This window comes from Aptenodytes patagonicus, chromosome 2 (assembly GCF_965638725.1).
Source record: "Aptenodytes patagonicus chromosome 2, bAptPat1.pri.cur, whole genome shotgun sequence".
In the NCBI taxonomy this organism is placed as follows: Eukaryota; Metazoa; Chordata; class Aves; order Sphenisciformes; family Spheniscidae; genus Aptenodytes; species Aptenodytes patagonicus.
In genome coordinates, this window is record NC_134950.1 from 98,047,548 (window position 1) to 98,074,129 (window position 26,582).

Genomic DNA, 26,582 nt, shown 5'->3' on the forward strand with positions numbered 1-26,582 from the left:
ATGGGGAAAGAAATGTGTATCAATCCCCTTGACTTGGTCAAATGCACTCTTGCATGAAATTTGAAATGGTAACCCTCTTCCATATCTTATCATAAAACTGTGGCTGCAACATGAAAATGGATAGCCACGGCAGGCCATCCTTCTCTTTCAAGGTGTATCTGTTCATCAAATCCACACCTCTACCTTATCAGGACATAATCAATCAAGCAGCAGCTGGGAATTTAAAAACCAGAATTGTCACATGCAATAAATTCTCCTAACTTGGCAGCACTGGGTGTATATGGGTTGAAAGGCTTTGCTGACACACCAGAGTAGCTTGAGTGCTGGAAACAGTGCAGTTATGTTAGCGCAGCCCTCCACTCATTTGTCCCATCGTGCTAAGATGGCTATGTTATTCCATGTTCTATTTTATAACATACTTAATATGGCATATCCTAGCTACCAACCCAATAAGCAAAATTTAAGGCACATTTTGTGTCTGTGCTTTGATTACAAGCTCCTTGGAACAGCAATTCTTCCTAAATGTCATAAACTAGTATTTTTGGTAGAAGGCAATCCTGTGAGATACTTCAATTCTTTGTATGTTCTTCCTGACTATACAATTCTATTATCCAATTTACTTTTGTCTAAGTTGAAAGAACACACACCAAGATGCATCTAAGGGACATAACAACAACAAAAAAATCATGACCACATGAGAACAATAAACTGTAAGGTGATTAGTATTTTTAAAGTGCTATTGTTAAATATATAAAATGAAAGAGACAGCACGCGATTCAAAAGCAAATTGAATATGAAAGTAAGAGAGATAAACGGACTTAGTCTTCCTAAATTCATGATGAAAAAGACGGACTGGTAGTACATTGTCTCCTCCTGTCATTAAATAAAGAAAATTGTAATCTGCACCCTAATCCTCTTAAGTTCATCACAGGACCACACAAGGACTGACAAAATATATATATTCAAAATACATTAGCAGATGCTGTTATTCTTTACTCCAATACTGAAAATGAAGAGTTTTGATTTGATGTAACTAATTTAGAGGACTTCCACGTCTCTTTACACCACTATGACATGGAGGGCCACAGGCCACTAAAAATTTTGCATTTCACCACAGAATAAGCAAATAACAGCTTCTTAGACCACTGTTTCAATCATGACTTTTTCATTCTGTGTTCTCACCCTGTTCAGGCCTAAAAGACCATTCCCCCCTTGTAAAAGCATGGGTGTTGACTGCACAGGCTCAATCTCATTTTTGTTACTTGCAAGCAAAAAGAGTAACACCGTAAGATTTCCATAAAAAATTCAATTATTACAATAAATACCAAGTTCTGTGATGATCTAATCAATAACTTAACACCCCCCCTCCCCCCCCATTTTTATTTAAAATGAAGAAGAGTGACAATATACCATATTCTAAACCTCCCACCTTTAAAATCTCAATTTGGTCAACCAGTTGCTGATTAGGTGCCATTAAATATTAATACAGTATTACATTTAAACTACCCCGCCTAGACAATTAACAAAGACAAAGAACCACTAATCTCAGATCAGCCACATGGCCAATATTATTAAAATGCCCAAATTAGTCTTCTACTGTGTCCCTCTTGGAGTGCAGCTTCTCAGCAGTCTGCCAGGAGCTGCTGTCCTTCATTGCCTGATAATGCCATCTGACAATAGCCTACACCCCCTCTTATGATGAATTCAAGTGCTCTGAAGAAAGGGCTCACAAAAATGTGCATTTCTAGCAATCTGCAAGCAGACAATATGCCTTCAGCTCCTTTGGTTTTAATAGTGTTCCCTTTGGAAAGTGAATCAGCTGAAGACTGTTCCAATAAAATAATAAGTCATAGTCTAGACAAGGCATAAGCCACTGTCTATACAGTTTGTGAAAACGTCCTTGTTTTTCTTTCTTCCACACTTTTTTTCCAAAGACCATGCAGTGAAGGCAGTTTGATTTTATCCATATTCTTACTGTAAACATTAAGAAATATACCAAGGACAACCAGTAAGCCTGACCACACGTACCTAAAGGGGAGGGAGAGGAGGGGAAAAAAAAAGTTACCATTAGCACTTTATCTGTAGCGATTACATACCAATATTTGTGGATTAAATAAAAACAAAGCCCCTACATTAAGGGGAGAAGAGTTTAAGGAAAAGAACCCCAAACCCCACAAATTAGTGGACTCTGAGAAAGAATTTGCTTGAATCTTTATTATTACTATCCTTCCACCCTTCCTTTTCCCATCCTGGCTGGAGAGCTTATTAAGGTGCATTTATAGTTAAATAACAACAGTAGCTGTCTATCTCACATGAATAAAGTAGTCCTGAGGGGTTTTAGTATGATTTTCCTTCCTACGGTTATGAGAGCTATACTCTCTATTACTGGTTCAAAATGTGTTCTCACTCAGTGTCCTATATCCATACTTCCCAAGGTAAGCACATTTTTGTTTCAGCTCTCCATTATTTTAAGCCTCAAGATTTTGAGCTGGAGTAAATTCCATTTGGGCATTTGGCTGTAAGCTTTGTTTTTAAATCTCAAATAAATTTATACATAGCAATAAAATTGAATACTATTTTGTTTCAGACCAGAAGCAATTAGGATCAATGTAGCAACTTAGCTGCATTTTTCAATGTAAGCTCTTCCTTGAAATTAAAAAAAGGGAGAAACCCAAGCTCAAAACTCTTGCAATTTAATACATCAAGATAATAGAAGCTTGCAGTTATTTAAAAGGGCTAGCTAAGAACTCAAACCTGAGCTTGTAAAAGGGGAAACAATACTGTAATGGAGAAAATGCCTGCCTTTAGCCAAATCTTCCTCCACAGAGAAAGTACCCAAACAATTTATTAAGTATCATAAGCACTAGATATTATGTGAGATTTTTCTTAAAAAAAAACAACAAAAAAATGCCAACACATGGAATAGCTTGTCTTCCAGACCTTTAGAAAAATGGAAACTATTTTCTATAGCGTGATTAGCATCAACAAGCCAGTCAATATTTACAGCAGATGGCCAGCATTTGTAGAAGGTACGAAATGAAAAGCAGTAAAGCCTAATATGATTAATTACTGTTGTTATATTTCCATGATCAAGAACGTAATTTTTTATAAAATATATAAAATTCCATTTAAAACTATAAATACTTACTGGAATGTGAATGGCTTTGCAAAGAACAAAAAAGAAAGCACAATGGTCATTGCTTTTCTTCCTGTAGTTACTGCAGAGGAAAACAAATATTTACTTCTTTAAGAATTCAGTTACAGCAAAAGAACATAATATAGTCTTCAATATTAGCAGATAACCTCATTACATAATTTGGTGTCTGGCTAAAACGAGGACCATCCTTGGTGCAAACACAGACTGCAGACGCATCAGTCCAGTGCAAAACAGCGCTAGAACCATACGCTGTTTGAAACGAGCACATTGCCTCAGTAGCATCAGCTCCAGTCACAGTATCTGCAGCAGAGAAACTTCCAGAACAAGACTTGCTATTTAATAACTTCACGCTAATCAATTCACAATCTCTGAAGGCAACAAACAATCCTTGCAAGTAACTGATGGTATAAACTAATCTGTTAAAGCAGAAAAAAGTGGTATCACTGTTTGGATACACCAAATCTCTTGCCATTTCCACCTCGTTATTACAGTTCAGTAACACACCAGTGGTGTTTGGGCTTTAATTTTAAGTGGAATGGGATCAGCATCTTGTCATTCTTTTGAAGTTACTGAGAATTTACCTAACAGTGCAGAGAAACACAATTTTGGTTAGAAACCTAAGAGACCAAGGATATCCGACTTCAACGATTATGCATTAGGAAGTTTTCATCAAAACCATTAAGAGACCTTCTTCTACATGTGATCTTATCACTAGGAAGAATCATGGCAGTAAGAAGAGTTGAGAACACAATCCTGTTACCAAAATGGAACTGAACTATCTGTTTGGGGTACTCTCAAATTAACTATAGCTCCAACAATTATTTGAACAATTTCAATGCTATCTGCTATGAACAAGAATACAGTGTTGCTAGCAAATTGTGTACTGGGAAACCTATATAGTTTATCACTGAAACAAAATCAATAAATGAGTAAAAGTTATAGAAAATGTTTAAAAAAAAAAAAGTAACAATGCAGCCAGGCGTACAAGTTTAGCTATGGAGGTTAAGGGCCTGAGAAGGTGTTATATGATAGTGCAGGCTTCTCACTTAAGACAGACCCCAGTACAATTGTCTGCACCGGAAGAAAACTGTGTTTTTTATTAAACAGAAAATATTTTGCTTACCATGAAGTACTTTCTACTATGCCATACTGGAAAGCCTTTCTTGTGTAACTAAACCCACATTAGTCTTACTGTAACATACTGACAGAAGGAACCAATGACTACGGATGTATTTTCACGCTGTTATGGCTGGTAAAGCAAGTTTCATTCTCCCCAACCCTCCCCCACAAACAAATATTTACTTAAAAACATGTTTTGTAGTGGAAGAAACAGCCATCACCATTGCTTTATCTGCCCCAATCTCAACTTTTTAGTAACAATTTTCTTTACATTTTAAGAAATTTATGCGCATCAAATAAAATGATTTTCTATTACATGAAAAATTAGAGGAGAATGAAAAAGAAAATTGAGTTTTAATTAGAAAACAGTTTACAGATGAATAATTTAAAAAAATGGTTAAATTACTTCAGTTTTTCTAATTACGATTATTTCTGTTCTTTCAAATCAGTTATTAATTAAAATATTTATGTAACCATTTCCTTCTAAATTAAGTGCCTTTTCTTCTTTTTCCCAATTAAGTCTAATAATTTCTCATTCTGCTAATAGAAATACAATTTTCATTAAACTCTTTCACCCCACTCCCCCCCAAGAAGGGGGAGGGTGGATGGGGGGGTGGGAGGGACAGTAATGAATGTGGTGTTCTTTCAAGGCACAATAAACATTTTGACATTGCTACAGGCAAGATGGAAAGGGCTCCAGTGTTAGGATTGTCAAGGTCAGGCATAAGAAAACCTGGGAAGGGTTTCCTATTCCACAGCATCTTTAAACATATTTTAACACAGTAAGACTTTTTTTTTTTTTTAAAGAGCTATTTTAATACAGGAACCAACCCTCTCATCAGGGCCAATTTCCAGTCAGGAGACGTACTGAACTTCGTTATAACAGAAAGTGCTGCAGAAGCAACAATTAATAGGAGAGCAGAGCATGCAATCCTCAGGTCAGAAAACAACTGTCTGTATTTTCCTCTCCTTCACTACTGCGAATGAAGGAGAGCATCACCTGACAGAAACCGGCTTTTAGGGGTAGAGGGAAGAGAGGAAAGTAGCTCCATGGCATCTTGTTACACCTTTCCCCCCCCAGGCCCTTGTGACCAATGTTTGTAGTTTTAAGAAAAGGTAACTTGAGGAAGGAATGAGCCTGGTGTAACCGTTCTTGACAGACTACTGTAATGACTATATAAATGATAGGAGAAGCTAGATAGGCAATGACTGATTTTTCAAAAATACACTCAAGTTACATTTTAAGTTTGGAAGCAACAATTTTCCACAGACAAACAATTTTACGTTCTATAGCAGCTGCATATAGTAAAGAGTAATAATTTTAGGGACAGCCTGAAAACAGGTGTACAGGAAGATGCTGAGAAATGATCATGTCAGACTTTTCCTTTAGTGTTGTTAGATACATAAAAAACATTAACTTTACAATTAACTGCTGTTAAAATGAACAGCAGGGTTATTTCCCCTTATTCCAACAGTTGAGGATATTCCAATATGTAAACACTTCAGTCACTTGACTGTTTTATAAACTCGTAACAATACAGGTTAAAAGCATTCACTTATGATACAGTTATGTCATTCGGCTATAGCTAGCTTTGCCACACTCAGGTAATGCCACATACGAAAATATGCCACGGCCTCACAAATACAGATGCAAGCCACGATAAACTCGTACAAATAATTTCTGAGCCGCAATTTCTGTCACATCTGTCTTAACTAGCGATTCCTTTGATTTAACCATTTTCTATACTGCTTCTTCCATTAAGGATCTCAGGCAGACAAAGTATCAATAAGGTCTGAACACACTTCCTTCTCTGAAGCCACACAGTTGTCCTTCCACACAAAATACGTTTAGTTTTAATACTTTTCATTGCTTCTAAGGCACACATCAGCCAATGCATTAGTAAAGACCAAACATAACCAGATGACATTACTTGCCAGCACAGTGCTGAGACTTAATTGTGCTCAGTGGCTTCCTCACTCACAGAGGGCCAGACAATCTCAGCTAGTAGGATTTCAATCTCTCCACATGATTTTTCCAGATGACTGATTACTCAACGTGAAGAATATGTCCAGTTGCATACCGGGTAAGAGTCAAGTCTGAATATCTATAAAGGTTGAAAATCTATAATGGTTGTGATTGCCTCCTGCTTCACACCCTCCTTTTCCTCATCCATCACCTACCTGGAGCATGTCAGCGCAGATAGGTGTGACTTGCATTTATTGCTAGGTCATTATTATATTATTAGGTGAGAACACCACATCACAGAAACTTTTTGTTTGTGTGTGAACTATCACAAGAGCAGACAAGATGGCATTTGGTGACTTTCTTAGCCTGGAGAGGATTCCAGTAACTTCTGACATACTTTAGGGACTTATACTGTTCCACATTCACTTGCGGCTAGCAGACACCCCAGTGAGGGGCCCAAATCTTTTCAACATATTACTCAGAGTTCTTTACATTTGTTTCTTCTGACATGGTTGATACAGTCATATGCTGTACTAAGCATTCAACAGAAAACCTGGCTGCTTCCATTTTTTGCGGGACAATTACATCGAAGTCTAAAAGATTTACAAGACTAGACAGAGTCTGCTGCTGTCATTAACAATAGGCTTGTACCTGTCCCATGAATACATAAGTTGCAATTTAGAGATAATCCAGCAGCTGTTACACAGCCCACCAGAAGTTTGTTTAGTTCAAATCCTGACTTCCAAAACTAATACACACCCTTTATTCCCTTCAGTTTAATAAAAAGAAGCGAGGAGACCATCACAAAAGTCAGGATTTGTTCCACTTGAGTGTATTCTGAACTGAGTCTGGACTGTACGTTTAACATTGCTACAGCAGCATTCCACTGACAGGGGATAGACATTCAGAAGCTTTGGGGGAGTTCTTCATAGTTTTTCTAGCAATACCATTTGCTGGAAATTTCCAGAAATTCTGTGCTTAGAGACTATGACGCTGCCTACTATGCCTTACTGGAACATCCTTACTTTTCCTTCCACGTTTCAAATAATACCTGTCTTTTCCTTACACCTTGCTATACATTTCCATTGCAATTCCTCTGTTTAGAACAGTGTTGTTTCTGCATTAACACATAGCACAGCCTATATGCACAAGATTACTTAACAGGCTCTTCAAAGTTGAAACTGCGGCACAGAAAGGACCAGGAAGCTCTCAAACACATACTACTAGAGAAGATCCATGCTACACAAACCACAATCAGTCATCCCAAAGAACAGAAAAAAAGCCAGAGTGAGAACAATTCTCAAAAGCTCTGTCCTAAATAATAGAATAGGATTACTTCATGTTTTTATACCAAAAGCAGTAAAGATATCATTTGTTCATACCTGTTACAGCCAGAAGGGCACCAAAGATTTTAATCAACGCTAGAACAAAGGATATGCCAAAATACCCAGTCAGGGAGAAAAGGAATGCATAACCGTAAGTCTGAACTGGATGCTGCAAGAACAACAAAAAAGCCTGTTAGGAAAATGTAAAACAAACCCTGAGGTATTGCAAAATGGCATAAAACTACAGACTTCAATCAATTGCTTGAGCAATAATAAGCTGTTCAACAATGCATTCATGCAAAGATCCTTATTTAATTTTAGTTAAATAATGGAAAAATAATAATGAAATTATAAACTCATAAGTCTGGTCCTGTGATTTTGTTTTGTTTTTTAAAACACTACCCTATCTTATACATCAAAGACTGTAATAACTATACAAGTCAACCAGTTTACATGATGAAAATATAACTTCAGAGAAGTAGCGAGATTTTTCTAAACCATACAGAGCGATGTTTTCCAATGAGATTGTTCATAGAAAAAAGGAAATTTTTACACCTACCTTTGAGCAAAATGTTACTGCAGGGCTTAATCCACTAGTGCATGTTAATCCAAATAAAATATACACAAAACCTATTGAATAGGAATACAAAACCTAGAATAGTTTAAGAGAAAATAATTACCAGGTGATACTATACAAAAGGACAAAAGTAAATGCTTTCAAATGTTTGGCCTATCAATATGTTCAACTTCTCAGAGTTGAACTTGCAGTGTTTGAAGATATTTTTACTAGGATTTCTGTAATAGCTGATGTATAGTGAAAAGTGAATACTAAGTATCAGAGACATTGTTCCTACCCACAACTACATAAAAAAAGTTTTGTAAGCTAGCCAGTTTAATAATATCCTGAGGTCAATGTTGACTATGGTAAATCCTTCAAATTCAGGATTTCACAGCCTAAATAAAACTTCACACAACTATATAATCAAATAGTTTGAATAATATGTTAAACGTCTTTCATTTTCTGCTACTTATCCTGCACAGTAAAGATCCACATTACATTAAATGTGCAAAGGGTAGCACATAAGCACTATGAACTGCCAGAAGAAGTGTCACATAAGTTTCACCTGTGTCACTTCAGTTCATGTACATGGTGCACCTGCATTATGGTTATAGGATACAAGATTTTCATACATGACCAGCTAAGGCCTAGTTCAGTACTCAGAACAGACTATACTCAGTAAACAGGTAAGCTCTTCATTTTGTCTGTACCCGTATTTAACTCACAGCTTCACACAAAAGCAACAAAAAAATCTTCATACTCTCTTTTCCCATGTAGAGGCAACAATAGAAGCTGGAACTGCCCATCCATACATCCTCCCGTGCAGTGGGAGGCATTCAGCTGCTTGGGCAACATTTAGTGGCCTTTTCTTGTGAAAACAGGAAACAATGAACAGAAATATTCTGCACATTACCAGCTAGAACATGCTGATTTACTACACTTTCAAAACTCAGTGTCAATTACAGGCCTACTTCTTTTGACACAGGTTTCATCAATTGTTTTCTTGTTATACTATCTCAATTATTTGCAAAAATAAATCTATTAACAATTGATAACAATGCCATGAGACAACAGAACACTTATCGCTGCTCTACAATAAAGGAGGATGAACATACATTTCAAGAGCAGAACTGTTTTCAACCTCTTAAAAAACAATGACCTGATCTTCAAAGCTCTTATTTTACAGCATTTATACACACAAAAGTTAGTCTCTAGTTCTCCATTTGCCTCTGCATCCAGCTTTCCTCCCAAACTACCCAAAGACATCACTTTTCACAACCAGGAATGAGCACCACATTGCTAGTTCCTTGTTAGGCAGTGTGATTTAAGTCACTTCCTCAGAATCACACACAAGGCAAAATCAGGTATAAGTTTCCAGAGCAGTGGTTACTATTTCAGCCACAAGACATCTTTTCTCTTTTCATAATTGCTTAATCCATGGCAAGTTCCAAATTCGGCAATGAAACAGAGATCCTGTGGATGACAGGTTCTTTTACTATTCAATTTTATTTCCAGATCACTGTCCATTAAACACGATCTCCAATTCAGAAGGCCTCTTAAATTTTCACCCACAGTCTGAGGTCTAGAGAAATGATTTCTGATATTCTGCTTGTACTTCTGCACTGAATTCTCCAAACAAAATCCCAGAGTGTAATCTCTACGCCTCAAACAAACAAAACCTCTACACTGATTCTCTACAAGTAGTATGAGTATACAATATGAAGACCAACGTTTGTCAGACTAATGCAGAATAAAAAGCAAAGTTCTGGAGATAACAGGAGCATCGCAGGTAAGGCACTTAACAACTATCAGATGACTGCTGGCAAGATGCAAAGTGGGCAAGAAAAGAGTTACAGATTGTATTTCATTTTGGATTTCAGAGATTACAGCTATAGAAGGCTGCACTGGGTCAGGTGAGGTCCATCTAGCTAAGATCTCTGCCTCTGGCAGCAGTCAACACTGAATACTAAGAAAAAGTACAAAAATAAAAAACAAGAATACAGTGACGCTTTTCAGGATATTCTTCCACTTTCCAGAAACTTGCAGCTCAAACTTCTTGAGCCAACCTAAATCAATTTTCAGACACAAATGAAGCTTCCTTCTAACTAATTTTCTCTCCATTTATGAAGCTATTCTCATAAATGAGAAACTAGATTTTCTAGTTAAGTGTCAAATACATGCCAAATATGCAAATTAAATTTCAATAATTTTTTCACTTGTGGCATATTCAAATAATGTCTGTTATAATAAAAGATTTTCTTGTATGTACTTTATTTTAGAGAACAAGATGCCACAATCAAACATAAGTTTTGTCTAAAAAGAAAAAAGTCAGACCATATGAACAGATAATCCGCATTCTAAATAAGCGTGTAAAAAATACTGAGCAAGACTTTTTCAAAATCATGTATTTCACTGAATCAGGAACACACACATTCACCCATTCCGAAAGTCAGAGTTTTACTGATTTCAAAAGCTTAAAAAAAGGCTGCCTCTCAAATGCTAGCATACTCTAGAATTGGAAGTCTAGCAAAGTAAGAAAAGCATGTAACTAAGAAAAGTTATGTGTTCCATGTAACACATGCTTATCTATACCAGAAGAACAGTATATATTTTTCAGAGATTAAGTGCATGATCATACAGAAATCATACTCCATTGATTTCAGGCCTGCAGGGTAGACAAAGAAATTGTTGCTAGAAATAAGCGTTTTTGTAGCTGCAGTATACATTTGAAGTTGCACACAGAAAGCAGCACCCCTGAAAGGTTAAAACACAAAACAAACAAAAAACCACCAAAAGCCCCCAAACAAACAAACAGAAAACCCCAAGAATAGTACACCAAGAGCCCTTCTTTACATATGCAAGGGAAAAGCAGATTTAGTTTCATGTTTTGTCATTGTATGCCTTGTCTATGATAGAATGTGTTCTTTTAAAATTGCAAATCTGGTATTTACCATTTCTGAATTAGAACCATTGTGCAACTTCATAGCTTTTTCCTGTACATTTCCTATAACTGCATCTGCGCAGAGGGCAAGGGATATTAGGACCACACCTAATACAAGAAAACAAACAAACAAAAACCTGTTCAGAATATTTATTGGCAAAGCAGAGTAGTGACAAAAACCACTCTGTACTTATCCTGAAAAAAATAATCATCTCAGGAATAGAAAAATAATAGTAAACCCCCTTCTATATCATATTCTAAATGTCAGCAAAACTGTTTCATTATACTAGTATAAAGCAGTGTCCACCCCCACTCCCTCCACCAGTTAAGCCCCGAGCACTGTGTGTCTCTAAGCTTGATAGGAACATCTGGACATTGCTATAAAGAAGCTAGCTGTAGTTTTTGTAGTAACAAGAGTGAAAGAATATAATTTGCATTTATTGAGATATTTTTAATGAAGATAAATAACCAGAGAACATACTCTTTTGAGTAGTTAATCCTAGATTATTTTTCCTGACAAAGGCAAATAGAAATGTTAGATGTAACGATAAACCAAATGCAAGAGGATTCACAGTGGAAATCTTTCACTGTTGAAATATTAATTTTAAAAAACTATAGTTCAGGTACAAAACCTATGGTTTTAGGTTACCATATTTGTTCACAACAAAGTCACTACACAGTCAATAATGTAATCAGCTTTCCAATAACAAAAATTAATAACTCTTTATCCATGCCAGTCACAATTCATTTCCCAACCTCCAAACTTCGATTCTTTCATGACTGTAGCAACCGTTGTATTTAATGTTGCAAGAGTAGAAATTAATGATGCACACAGGTTGAAATACCACTTTTCCTAAGTATATAACATTACAGAAGATATCAGTCATCAAAATCATATTTACTGTCTGCTCTAGTCTTGGTTCCTTAAAACGTCATAAGTGTCAAGGAAGAATGAGTGGAAGACTAGAAATAAGCAGTGTTTTATTTTCTTAATATTACGTTCTTGCTATCAGAGGTCTCAAAATAAGCATTCTGATGAACCAAATGGAGTATGGCGAAGAGAAAAAAAAAAAAAAAAGAGAAAAAAACATCCCAGCTGCTAGGATTTTCAGAATTGAAAGACTTAACATTTTTAAGACCAATGAAGTTTAAGGTGGCATCTCCTTGGCCAACTTCTGGATATATGGGAACTTCCAAACCAGCATTTTTAGTTTGGGCACCATTTCCTTTCCCAGGCTAGACTTATGCAACTGAAGCAACAGAAAAAAGACGCTTCATTATCCAAAGTTATCTGGCATTGGAAAAGGTAAGAGTCAATGGAAATGACATGATAACCTGAATAATACTGGTTATGCTAAACACCACAGTATAGAGATATTAACTATGGATTCAGCTCTGGTCCAAAGATATAACAACACCTCCAGCTCAGCAATAGTCTTGCTGCAGATCACTTCTGTAAAGTGACTGAGTATGTCTTCATCTGCGTTCTCTCTCAGCAGCGCTTAATGGCCCAGGCACATCACTGGACAAATACATCGGTTCAGGACTGGATTGAGATGAAAAGGTTACCTGGAATCTGAAGTGCAAGAGCGTATGGAAAGGAGAAATGTAGGGACAAGACACATGTTAATATTACGTACATGCACAGTTTGGAGTATGAAGAGAAGAATTGTTCCACTCGTTGTGATAGCACTGCACCTGCCGAGCAGCAGCCACAAAACCATGAACGAGACCAGTAACATTATGTAGTATGTAAAGCACGAGTAAAATGATTGGAAGAACTGGTCCTAAATTAGTTCTGAAAGAAATTAAACCTGGAGGTCTTGCACCAACAGACTTGGTTGAAACACTACATTACATTGTATTTTACACTATTAATGTGATGCTTGAAGTCATTAAAATATTAACGCTGCTTATACATTTACAAACTATTGGATATTTACATAAGTTCTTCAATAATACATTCTCACACTTGCAATCCCCACCACACAAATGTGTTAGACTAGTGAGTTGTTTGGAGTCTACCTGCCCATTAAGACCTCTTTAATACTGCACATTTTAGAAGCCTGCCATACGTAAGATTAGAAGACACAGCAGAGGTAGTTAACCAAGTAACATCATCTTAACAACAGTGAAGCTAAGGACAAAACACCTCAGTCTGCAAAAGACTAAACTGCACCTGTACAAACAGTCTAGGGTGGAGGAATTTTCATGCAATTGATATTTTTACTGTGTCTTCACAAAAATAGTTAATTTCCACTTACACCTGTAATGCCAGAACAGTGGAAGTTCCCGTAGCACCAATGTTTCAAGGCTGTCTCCTTCTACACACCCTTCTCTTCTGGTTTCTCTTTTGGAAGTCCTGTATCTATTATTCACAGCTATTTAGGATATCTACCACTACCCCTCCAGTTTGATAATAATAAAGCCAGGAGATGCTTTGAGGTCTTAGCACCAACTCCATCTTGAAAAGTATACCTCTTCCGTAGTTACGAATATGTATCTGTTCTGGCAGAAGAGAGTTTCTGGTTTTTGTAAAAATGTTCATCCAGATAATATTTCACGTCTGCTCATGCTCCATTTTTAATATTTGCATTAGACAACAAAGATTATGTTTTGTTTACAGCATACTTTTGCTCTTGTAGAACTGTGAAATGTAAACAGCTTGTTCTTAACACGTTAGTAGAAGTTCTATGAAATCATGCTAGAATCATACTAGTTTGCATGGAAACAGTTCTACATAAATGTGCATAAATCACTGGAAAGAACTCAAGAGTTCAAGGGGCAGTAAGTAGGCAGTAACATGAAACTGCAACTTTAGAAAACAGTAATTTAATTTGCTGTTTATGTTTTTGAAAGTTTTAATATCCTTAAATACTTCGTTATTTCTCTGAAGATACTCTATGAAGACACAAAATTAAATTCTGCCTCTCTGTTTTCAGCTCTTATTCTGTGATTTACATCGAGAAAAGTGTAATTATTCAAAAGAATATGCCATTTTGCAGTTGAGCAAAGTTTTTAATAATTCTTATCACTGGTTTTACACTTGGCAGCTACATATTTCTGCAATGCCAAAAATCAGAACATTTCTTGAAGGAAGGGACCATCTATCTCCATAATTCATCCAAGAAGAGGAAAAACTCCACTTCTCCCATTATGAAAAGTTTCTTCTGGTTAAATTAAGTGACATGGGAATGAAACAAAACAGGAAAGAGGGAATAGAGAGATACAGAAAGAAGCGTCTCAGAAGGTGAGCAGGAGAATTTTGAATCACCTTCCGAAGGGGAGATCCAGACTCTTGAATTCTAGTTCTACATTCTATTTTCACAGAACTAACTTCCTCCAAATGGTAGTGCTCTAAGCTTCACTATACACAGACTTGCTTGAAGTGTTCAAAATAAGTTAATAATGAAAGACAACCCTGTTTATTCTCTGAAGACATTTAAAGTTTTTTATCTTGTGTTTCGCAGATCTTTGAGGGTGTCAGGACTTTGCTACATTTGCTGCACTTTACCCTATCCCATTGAGATGAAGAATCAACTTCCCAAATCTTTTCAGAATTAAGTCATAGCACATATTTAAAACAATTCAAATTTCACAAAAGGAATATATTAACATGTGAATGCACTTAGAGGCTATAGTCAAAAATAGCTGTAATGGTAACACATATCTATGCATCAGAAACACTAGAATATAGTTACATGCATACCAACGTCATACTGTACTCAAAATATATTTTTTTTCAAGTAGCCACCCAGTTACACCACACATAAACACATTAAATGCACAGCAGGTTATATAATTCACAGATTTTTGTAATTTCTTCCACTACCAGTAGCACTAAAATGACATTAAAAGGCACGAGAATTAATTTATAAGCAAGGCAAAAGAAACATACAGTTTAGACAACATCACAAATTGATCATTACTAACACTAGATGAAATAATATTTTGTGAGGACAAAAAGTCTTTTCCTTAAAACCGAGAATTTATTATTATTTTTAGGAACAAAACTTCTAAATCAGTGCCTCCACTATTAAGAAATAAAGGTTTCACACTGAACGTCTGTCGTAACAGTTGTTGTAACTCATCTCAGAATTTCAAAAGACGAATATACTAGAAGTTGGAATATTCAAAAGTTTTCAAGGTTCAGTAATAACCCAAACACTGGCCAAGTAAATAACATGGACTTTATGAATAACCAATTCTCCCTTGTCATTTGAGAAAGAAATTCAACTAAGTTTTTAAACCCAAGCAGGTTAAAATCTTTTCTTTGCTTCTGATTTTACACAGTATAGAAAAGTTAGAACGTGGGCACTCCAACTAAGAACTACAGCAAATCTGAGTGAGACCATCAATTAATATAAAGTAAATGGTTCCGAAATGGAAAAAGACTTAAAGGTTTAACTGGAAAAGACAACTAATGTTTTGAAGTTTTACAATGGTCAAACTGAATTTTATCATATTTATTTTAACGTATCTACTGGGAAATAAATATTTCTTGAGAACAAGCATGAGACATTTCAATCTAAGGGGTGGAATTTCCAGAAATTTTAGGAATCTAAAAACAATCACTTAGAACAAAGGCCTCTTCTGCCACAGATATAGTTCTGCTAGTGCAAAGCTAAAATGAAACCTGCATTGTCCATATGATACCTGAAGGCGCTCCACCAAGAACTCTCAGAACTTCTATGGAACACTCATTGTAGGAAAAAACAAGCTTTTTGTTAAACTCTAAAATATAATATATCTTTACCTGTCAAGTTGAAGTTTGGTGCAACTGTGCTGTCAGCTAAAGTAAACCATATTAATCCAAGACTCATACATAGGGCAGCAGACACATCTGCAATATTATAACGTTTTCCTACAAGAGCAATACAAACAACATGAATGGACTGTTAACACACTCAGAATTTCACGTTTATCCTGTTTAGCAGACTAGAAGACAAAGAAAAAACTCTTCCAATGTCATTCTTCTACTTAAGTGGAAGACTCAATGCTCTGGCCTTTCATGACTGGAATTAGTTTCTTCTACAACAGCAGTTCCTAACGTGGAGGAGGACCTTAACAGATACTATCTGATTCTTGTGGTCAATTTTAGTTTTACTGCTAACGACATAAAGCACATTCTGAATGACATAAAGCACATCCTCCCTGACAAAGCACCATCTCAGCAACTTCGGGACAGCTTAGATGTTTTCTTAAGATTTTTCCCTCATGCAAGACATTTTGGCTGCCTTTATTGAATAGACAGAAGTCATTCCCAAACACTAAGATAATTTGGGTACTTTTAGAACCCTACATTATCCCTTAGTTTGGGAGAGACAGGATCTGGAGGGGGGTGGAGAAAGAAATAGAGTGGGGAAGTGAAAAGGCAGGAGTTAGTGTATCTTGTTTGAAATAACATATTCCTTTCCCAGAAGCTGTACTTTCAATATAAGCTTCCAAGGGAACTTTTTTGAACTGAAAATTTTAACTGATTTTTTAAAATAAATAATAATAATAATAATAAAAATCACGGCTGCTGTGACTACAATACTACTACAACACAATATAAAGTTTCACAAAGCTTTAAGGGAATACCAGTCTCTGCATTAAAATGATACAAAATGACTCCTAATAAAAGGTAAATACTGTGCACACATGTGCATATGTAAACTTGTAACCTCCCCTGAAAGTTCAGCTTTCTGTTGCAACTAGAAGGCCAGAATTAACTACAGAAACAGAAATGTATCATTCTAGATTCTGTTGTATAACACTTGCCCTTGCAGAGCTTTACTGACTTAATGAATCCTTATGTATTGAATAAATAGGAAGTTTTATAATATACTTAAGTCTTCTAAATCCTGAAATACTGAAGTATGTTTATTCACATAACTATAGCCTTTATCTGTTGTTCTCCAGATCCCTTTTTCTGTTCTCGGAATATGAACTATAACTTTAGGACTAGCCAAAAGACATGTAAAGTCAGGTGTACTTCTGATTAAACTTTTCATCAAAATGTAGGAATTTTAATTAGGAATTTAGGAATCAAGCTTTTCAAACAAGAAGAGTAGGAGATTTCTTCACAAATCATGGCTGGATTTTAATTTTTTTTTCCCCATTTCAAATTTTCCATTTCCATCAAAAATGTTTCATTTATGAAATGATTTGGTTTAGAAAACAAAGTTACATTACTTAAAATTTAAGAAAGCCTGCATAAAAATGAAGTTTTGCAAGTGACCTGTACAACTTCTTTTTCCCCACATTTTCTGTTCATCTAATTGTATTTGTACATTTTCTGAGAAGACGCTTCAGAAATTCACGTTTTTCCTGCTATAGGAAAAATGCTACCTGTCCCTCTCTACCCAAGAGCCTCAGTGGAATTTAACAAAGTACAGGATTCCATACATGACTGCCTCCCAAAGAAACAACAGAAAAAACACCTAGTAGCAAGACTAACACTTACCTTGTATAAAAACCCCGCCTATCATAACTGGAATCAGCTTACAGCACTTGAAGATGACTTGAGTAGGGTAATTCAGATATCCTAAAGAGGTATTTGACAAACCCATAGTTCCCACTGTTAAAAACGCTATTATCATGTAGGTTTTGCCAGGAATTCTACAAAATATAAACATATGAATCTTGGTATTACAGACTCATCTAGAGGAGATTTAGCTTGGAAAATTTAGATGAAGGAATATGTTTGTATTACAACTTGGCCATCTTTCTCACTGAATTTCATTCCATAATAGAAATTTAAAAACGCACGTAAATGACTGAATTCAAATTTCATTTCTTTCAATTACTGCTAATAAACAGCATTCAAATACAAGACAATAAAAACTTCATGGCTCATGAAGTATTCAAGCAGCAATTCTTTAACCTCCTTCAGAGAAGGTATATTATTTACAGAGGAATCAAGACAAAGGCTTCAGCTTATTTGTCAAAGGAAACACGGAAGGTTGGTATACCAAGATATCCTGAATCCTAGTCCTGTCGTGGTCACTGTGTCAATTTTTTTGGTGAAGTTTTCACAGAAACATTGACATTTTTAGAATGAAGATAGGTGAAAAAAAAAGTACCATTGTTTTATAAAACTCAACAGAACTAAGAGAGAAGTGATTCAGATATCATGAATGGAGGGGTTTGTTGAACATTTTCAGATGTATTGTTTGCAATTTGACAAAATTATCACCTGACAACAGATGATCCAACAGTAATTTTTAGCAATTGCTGTGCTCACTTTGTGATTTTTTACAGTTATTGTTGTGCATATGTTCAGCTATTTTTTATATACTCAGAGCCACATTAAGCAACATAAGGAGATGTCTTGCTGTAACGCTGTCTGATCCATAACTCATTATGTGATGTAGGCATACTCTGAAGCAAGTGAGAAAAATTTAAAATTTAAGAAACAGAGAATTCTGCATAAAAATTAGGAAATAGATTTTTTAATGTCTACAAGAAGATGCCTAGGTTATAGAAAATAAAGTGTATTTAAAAATCTACATTTCCAACTTAACTTATTTACAGGGTCATGCTCTGTAAGCATTAGCAACTATTTGGTAATCAAAACCTAAATACTTGTTACAGAACACCCAAAAGGTAACTATGCAATATTATCTGATGCATCTCAAAAAGTCAGATAACTTGAAATATAAGCTGTCAGCGTTTAAAATAAAAAGAATAATTTATCAAAGTTACATTGTTTGGCTATAAAAGAAATCTATTACCTAAAATCAGTATATGCAAAATCAGCCAAGGTTGACTACAGGTAAGGAAAACTAGTTATGCTCAGCTAGGATATAATGCTTTAAAGCAATTTTAAAATTCATGTACACCATGACAACCTCTATCCAAGCTTCCAGAGGGCCTCAATATACAGTTTGCAGAGGCTGTAGTTGGGCAGGAAGCCATAGAACGGCCACACCAAGTCAGATGAAACTATCCCATATCTATAGGATTCAAGACAGCAAGAATCTCCTTGGCCAGCTGCTGTGAAAACAGAATAATTTTGTGGCAGGGTGTTATGAGTGCTATCTTAAATGAAAAATGCAAAACCTAAGGAAATCCTTTGAAGCAAACCTACACAGCCATACAGCAAACAGAGAGCAGGCCTCTGACACGCTCCAAGATGCACAGCATGTCAGAGGAACGTCTTGGTGAGGAGGTACAAAGGTTTGAGGAAAGGGTATTCAGCGAGAGATGGCTTCAGGTGCTGTGAAGTGCAGTTGGCCCTATTCTAGATGTGATAATCCCACGCAATACGTACATGAGTCAGTCTGTATCAGCTACCTTAAGGATAGAATATGCTTTGTAAGTGGGACAAAGTGACAGTAGAGTCAACAAGACTACTTACAGGTCTGAAATCTAAGTGAGTGCTTATAAAACATTTTGTAACTTCATCCCGTAAAATCACATTATTTTAACTACGGAACTGCTACCAATGCCTCACAGTATTCACATTCAAACAACAGAAGTTAAATTTACCATAAACATCAAATGCTTCTAATTTGATGGACAGTGGGTAAAATGCTTGGAAAAACACATACCTTCTCCTTTTGTCCTGAATCAACTGCAATTCTATTAGTCCAAAAATGGAATAAAATCCGAATTGCACTAAAGTGAGGTACCAACCAAAAGGTTTAAAACCTTCCACTGAAAATATCAATTCCTATAAAAACAAAATCCACCAAGGTCACATACATACACCAAAATATTAAATCAAAACAAAATCAACAGATTTTTCTCCTTCATGTACATGCAAATCTAGCCTTTGCAGCTGCTGGTTATTAACGAGAATTTACCTGCCACATGTAACTTGCAAAGTATTGAAAAGGACAATTTAGGTTCTCCAAAATGCAATGAGAAAATATACTGCTGGTGTAAATCAACTGCGATTAATGGATCAATTCATCAGGGGAATACATTTGATCCATTAATATTTATCTCAAATTATAGATGGTTTCCTGTCTGCTTTTCAGTTGGTTTTCAGTTCATTTACTTCAGTAGACTGGTTTTATCCAGAATTTAAAAATAGCTCACAATAAATTAAATACAAACTTTCTCTAACAGACATATTTACTGGTAATTTTCATCTCTTAGGAATGCGCACCTAATATTTTCAGTGCCTGCATTAAATAGCACTTGTGAGCTTATAAATTTGCAGGCTGTAGGAACATTTAAAACCAGAGCAATTTGTTATGGAAAAATACATGCACTGCACAAAGAATTATGTAGATGTGTCAGTTATAGAAACAAAAGACTACCTAATATTTTGGAGATTCTGCTTTCAATTACCAATAACTTTGTCTAACTTTGGAAGTAACTTTAACAAACTTCTCAGCTGTTTTTGAAAACTGCATTGGAAACATGGTGATTTTTAATTATCAACTTTTTAAATCACTGCTTTATTGAGAAGACTCAGTGAACTTAAAAAAAAATTAAAAAAAGGAACAGAAATGTAGCTGCTCACGATAAAAGAGAAAAGTTTAGCAGGAAGAGAAATGTTTAACTAAAATGGCATAAACATTATGCTTCTGCTTAACAAACAACCATAGTACATGTTTCAGCTCCGTCCTGAAGGGAGAGCAGAGAGAACAACAGACTACTATTACTGTACGGCACTCTCAGAACTCAAGGAGATATAAAGGTTTCAATACCAATGAAGACTATACATGTCAGTCTGTACGGTTCTACAATTTGTTTGTTTTCAGAAGACTATGAAACCACATTTAAAGAATACACATTCGAAACAATATTGAAAGGTATACCTTGCACACAGAAGTAAAAGATCAAGTTATGAAAGTCCAACTGAACCAAGCCTCATAGGCACATGAACTATAATGGAATCTTACATTATACAATTACTTACTGGTCTTGAATTCTGAAAGCTTGACTTTGCAATCAATATCTATTTTAAACGTCTATACATATTAAAATACATACTACATTATTATTATATTGAAAAAGAAAAGGGGTAGGAGGAATTGGCCTAAGACACAAGTTCATAACATTTACCTGTAAATATCCATAGATTAGATAAAACATAAAAACTCCAGAAACACAGATGAAAAATTGAGTAGGTTTGTTAAATTTGCTGAGATTCATGCCAAGAACTACAATGTCATCTACTGATTTGATATGAGGAGACATAGTTTGAGATTTGGAAGGTACACTGATGGAAATGTATTTTCTTGATGAAGTGAATTTCAGATCCATGATTCCTAGTTCGCTGCATTCGGTGCTATTGTTATCTTCTTTCTGCTCTTCTCTTTCTGTGTGTCCTCTGTCTGAAAGCTGAAAGAAACGCTAAAGTCAGATAAGACTTAACATACAGCCTTCCAACAATAACAGTCAACAAATGGGACATTTATACGGAAAATATAAACGTTTAAGAGTTTTGTTGGATTGTTTTTATTCACAAATTTTATTTATGTTTTCTGATGTCCGAAGTTAACATCAGTTAATATCAGAGGCCAACAACACTTTACGAAAGCACTTTTCCTTCATGTGGGAAGTAGTATTCCTACACTCTACAAACCAAACAAACCCCAAAACACCAGCAATAGAAAACCAGCTTTGTTTTCACAATAGCTTAAACTAGCCCTTTTATGCCAGTACTCACAGGAGTGATTGCTTGGGAGAGAAGTGATCCCCATGATCAAATCACAATGAAAGAACTGGAATTGAAGCGCTGTGGTTCTGTCTACTTTACTTCATTTTCACAGCGAAATATACCAGACTAGTCCACTACATGGGAAGCCTTGCTAAAAACTACAGATTTGAGCCTATGATTGGTTGCAAGTGTTGAACTGGAAGAAGTTATCCCCTCATTCTCACATTTATTCACTATTTCTCACACTCTTCTGAGGAAAAGAACATGAAGATGGAAACAAGAAGATTAAGAAGCCAGTCTCAGAAATTAGATTGGTTATCTGATGAGGTCTATAGTATGGCAATCCCTTTAATATTAACCACATGCATCTGTTTCCACATGTAATAGAAAACAAAATTGGATAACTGAAGCCTGGAGAAGGAATTTAACAGCTTAATAGATTGACAGGCAAATAATTCTTTTCTCCAGCTCAGCAGAGAGTATGATGTTTGAGGCTTTTTTTTTTCTTTTTTCTTTTCAGCCTCAAGATAAACACACTGGTCAGTCAGTCGTCCCAAGATTTTTAAGTGTAGGTCAGCATCTAGTTCAGCGAGCAGCCAGTAATTAAACTCTGTTTGTCTCAACTATTCAGTGGTTTGTTTTCCCCAGCTCAAAAATACTTCTCCTCATCACACATGTATGAAAAATGCTTTCCCCACTGTTTTTAAATGGAAAATGTGCTAGTATATAAAAGCTAGATCATGCAATAAATGTAGTAAATGTAATCTGCACGGACATTGGTAATTTATTATACAATACAAGAAATTACAAGTTTAGCTGAAAAATGAAGAATTAGTATAAAACTTGCAATGTGGTTATGTTTCCTTTTTTGATACAACCTACTATCAGGTTGGAACAAGATTCCTGTGAAAGTTCTGAAAGAACAGCTTGGGGACTATAACAGGAGTTTAGGGACTATAATAATTACTTGTGTATAAATTCAGAGCTCTTCAGTTAAAAACCAAAAGCAAGAACTAGAAAGTTTACCCTTGTGGATTGTTAGCTAATCCCAAAATGAGGTGGCCATAAAAAAAAAAAATGGAAAAAGTTTAAGTAGACTCTTTTCAGTAAAAACAGAAAAGTACCAATGTCATGCAATGAGGCACTAGTGAGCCTTCACGTACAATATCCTACAGAGTTCTGATCACCCTCAAAGAGAGATTGAAAGAACAACTGCAAAAAAGGTTATCAGGATGGAGGAACAGACTGCCCACCTTATATACTGAAATACGATGAAAGCGTAACTTGTCTAGCCTAGCAAAACCCTGATGAAGAGAAAATAGACTTGCTTTAAATAAAAGTATCACAGGGATTACCACTAAGGAGGAAAAATAATTCTAATTTTAAGGACAGTAGGATGAGAGCAAATGGGCATGAAGTGACCATGAACAAACTTTACTAGAAACTACCTTTTCTTCCCTACACTATCTGTATTCTAGAGCAGCCTAAAAATGAAAGAAAGAACAACTGAACTGTTTTTAAGGTGAAGTTTATGAAAGTAATTATGTAGAGCTAAGATGGGGCATGATGACTGAGCAGTCCCCTTTAGTCCTATGTTTGTAGCGTTCCACCACTATGGAAAGCAGAGTAAAGGTGCCTGCAGAAGATATTCAGTGATCCTTACTTGGTCACTGAACCAGGATATGAATTACTACTCTCCCCAGAATAATTGCATGAAAAGTTAGGACTCCCAAGTTCAAGACCAAGGAGCAAATCACCATGAAGGAAAGGCAATGTATTTAGAAATCTATCGACTGCTGACATCTTAGCTGAACTTGTATTTTCATTGGTCCCTGTTCAGATCTTTCCTGTGCAGTGTACACTTCCTCTGGATAGGCACGTAGCATTTGTTCCTGCTGAGAAAGTGTGACATTATTTCTGCAACTCTTGTTAATCTGAGCCTCATTTTTCACCTAAGCTGAAACACAGAGAATGACGTATGCCCAGCGGAAGACACAGCCATGCACTGTCATGTGTGCTTCAAGAGTCCAAAAATGGAGTGAATTGTATAATGCATAGTTTTGTACCTACATTTTCTACTCTGGCCACTAATTTAGATATTATTTGTGTAACACCTGTGTCAGGACCAGAAGAAGTAGAAGCAGAAACAGTAACAAGTGTATTTACGTATTGGGTCTGGCTGGGATGGAATTAATTTTCTTCATATCAGCTTGTATGGTGCTGTGCTTTACATTTGTGACCAAAACAATGCTGATAACACACTAATGTTTTAGCTGTGGCTGAACAGAGCTTGCACCGCATCAAGGCCTTTTCTGTTTTTCCCTCTGCACCCACACCCAGTGAATAGACTGGGGTGTGCGCAAGAGGTTGGGAGGGGGCACAACCAGATAGATGACCTGAACTAACCGAAGATATTCCATGCTATAAAGTGTCATGCTCAGCAATAAAAAGCGAGAGGAGGGGGCTTAGGGAGGTTAGCCATCTTTTGCTCAGGAACTGGCTGGGCATTGGTCTACGTGTGGGAGGAGTGATTGCCTTTACATCATCCATTTTGTTTTCTGTCTCTCTTTTTCCACCTTTCCTCCACTTCTTAAACAATTTTTATGTCAACCCATAAGTTTTCTTGCTTTTACTCTTCCCTTCCTCTTCCCCCATCCCTCTGGGGGTGGGGGGAAGTGAGCAAGTGGCTGTGTAGTGCTTAGTTGCCTACCGGCGTTAACCCACACCACAATTAACACAATTTTTCCCATTTTCAACTTATATTCAAAATATTTCCTCAGGAACATCATCAGTTTTTACAATCTGTCCGTTTAATTTCTTGCAGATTACTGAGTCTACCACTAAAGTAGTAAGAAACAACACTGATAGTCCTAGTCACGCCCAAGGCCACCCATAAGAAGATGATGCATAGTAATTGTTTTTTCTCTATTATGTTCTAAAGGAAACAAAGAAATTACCATGTTCAAGAAACGTTTCAAGGAACATTATTTAACAACTGAAGAAATTGTAAATGTATGTATCTATTTGAAACACTCTCCCCCAAGTAATTTCATTACCAACAGTGACAGAACTCTTCTGAAGTCCACTGTGACTTCTCAAATTGTTATTTTTCTAAGTATCAAAAATGCTATTCATCCTCCTCTCATCAAAATCCCTCAAGCAACTGATACACCTTTTGAACAAACATGCAGCAAAAAAGTCTGTTTTATGAAGAGTCAAGTGGCTTAAGAGCTGTCCTGATGTGTGTAAAATAGCATATTCCCCTCCTTTTTTTTCTCCCGTGTGGAAAAAAAGTCAACAACACATTCTTTGGATGAAAGACTTTTTGTTCCTTCCCCTTTGAAAAAAAGTCCCATGCAGAGCAAGATTTTAACCTAGCACACAAGTAAAATAGAGTGATTATTACATGAAAAAGAAGCAAATGAACAAGTAACTAGAAAAGCAAAATTTCTTTGGCCTCCAAAAAGTTAATGACTTGTACCAAGCATGGAAAAAACATTATGAAGGAGCTGGGACACTTTTGTTTAACCCTGAAGAACGTCCATGAAAAACATCAGTTTGGCAGAAACTAGCATCTCAGTACTCTCAGAAAAATCGCTCACATGAGCCACGCAAGGCAAGTTCCACGCTGGCCCGGGCCGAGATCCGTTTCCTTTGGAGCCAGTTCCACAAATGCTCGGTGGCAGGACAGCAGCTGGCACCATAACAGGGATGCTCCGGGTTACAGGGACGCAAACGTGCATCTGTCGGAAACCCGAGCAGATCCTCTGCTTGGCGGCACCCGGCTCCTGCCCCGGAGGCAAAACAGGGAAAGGGGACGGGGACCAGCACGATCCTTCCTGCTTCCTTCCTGCCCACTCGCCTGCGCCCAGCCCTCTGCCAGCCGAGCTGCCGGGGGATGGCCCACGCCACAGCCCGAGGCCAGGACAGGCGTGGCTCTGCCCGAGCACCTGCCAGCTGCCCCGGGCAGGGGCAGGGCTGGGACAGAGGCCCTCGAGCCGCGACAGGCCGCCACTCCCCGCCCCTCCCCCCGCGGAAGGGAACGTCTCGCTGCTCTCGGGCCCCCAGGGCCCAGCGCCGCGGGACACCGACTCCTCGGGCCGGCCAAACCGCCCCCCGCCTGTCAGAACCAGCCAGCTCCCGCTCCCGCTCCCGCCCGCGCTCCTCACCGTCGCGCTCATGGTCCCCTGTTGCCGGGTGACGCTCCCCAGAAACCGACCCCGCCTCCTCCCCACTCGCCCCCGGAGCGTGGGGGAGGAGCGGCCCCACCCCCGTACCTGTCTGGCGGGGGAGGAGGCGCGGGGGAGGAGGGGCACGGCGGCAGCGGCCAACCGCCCTCCTCCGCCAGCCGCCGCGGCGCCCGTCCCGCTCGCCTGGCTCCCTCCAGCCTCGCGCGCCGCCGGAAGTGGCGGTGGGGACGCCAGGGGTCGAGCACGAGCACCGAGCGCATCGAGAGAGCGCCCCTCGCTCGGCGTTCCGCTACTCGACCTGAGGCGGGTGGCGACGCCCTCCAGCTCCCGCCTCACCCCCGCTGGGGGCGGGGCCTCTTCATTAGGAACCGCCCACGGCGGCGGCAGGGGGCGGGGCGGGGCTGCCCACTCCCAGCCGCGGCTGCCGAGGGGTTTCCCCGCGGGTCCCTGGGGGCGGGCGGGGTGCCGGGGGTAACTCCGCTACGCGCTCCTCCCCGCCGGAAAATCAACCGGGGCGCGAGTCTCCCGATGCGGGGAAGCAGTCCCGGGCGGCAGCGAGCGAGGGTCCCTCCGCTCGGGGTGCGCCGCTGAAGGGGCTCCTCGCCTGCCCGCTCCCCCTGCGGAGGGAGCGGGTAGCGGCCGCCCGGCGAGGGCGGGAGGGGGCGCCTCAGTGAGGGCGCGGGCGCGGCGGGACAGGTGCGGGGGGCGGGGCCAACCGCCGC

General features: G+C 37.9%; 1 protein-coding gene across 4 annotated transcripts; it reads right to left on the bottom strand.

Annotated features, from left to right (window-relative positions):
• Positions 1–1,405: 1,405 nt before the first annotated feature.
• On the bottom strand, positions 1,406–26,041 carry SLC35B3 (solute carrier family 35 member B3). Of its 4 annotated transcripts, none has more exons than XM_076330512.1 (10): positions 25,948–26,041; positions 21,073–21,351; positions 19,605–19,726; positions 17,516–17,670; positions 15,824–15,931; positions 11,078–11,175; positions 8,127–8,219; positions 7,625–7,736; positions 3,149–3,218; positions 1,406–2,028 (listed from the first exon to the last, which is right to left on the bottom strand). In XM_076330512.1, exons 2-10 carry the CDS (start codon positions 21,271–21,273, stop codon positions 1,878–1,880), a joined length of 1,110 nt encoding a protein of 369 aa, XP_076186627.1. In that variant the 5' UTR covers positions 21,274–21,351; positions 25,948–26,041; the 3' UTR covers positions 1,406–1,877. The 4 variants fall into 4 exon arrangements, with proteins under 4 accessions (XP_076186627.1, XP_076186626.1, XP_076186624.1 ...); XM_076330511.1 differs by lacking the exon at positions 25,948–26,041 and adding an exon at positions 25,840–25,937; XM_076330509.1 differs by lacking the exon at positions 25,948–26,041 and adding an exon at positions 25,273–25,457.
• Positions 26,042–26,582: the final 541 nt, after the last annotated feature.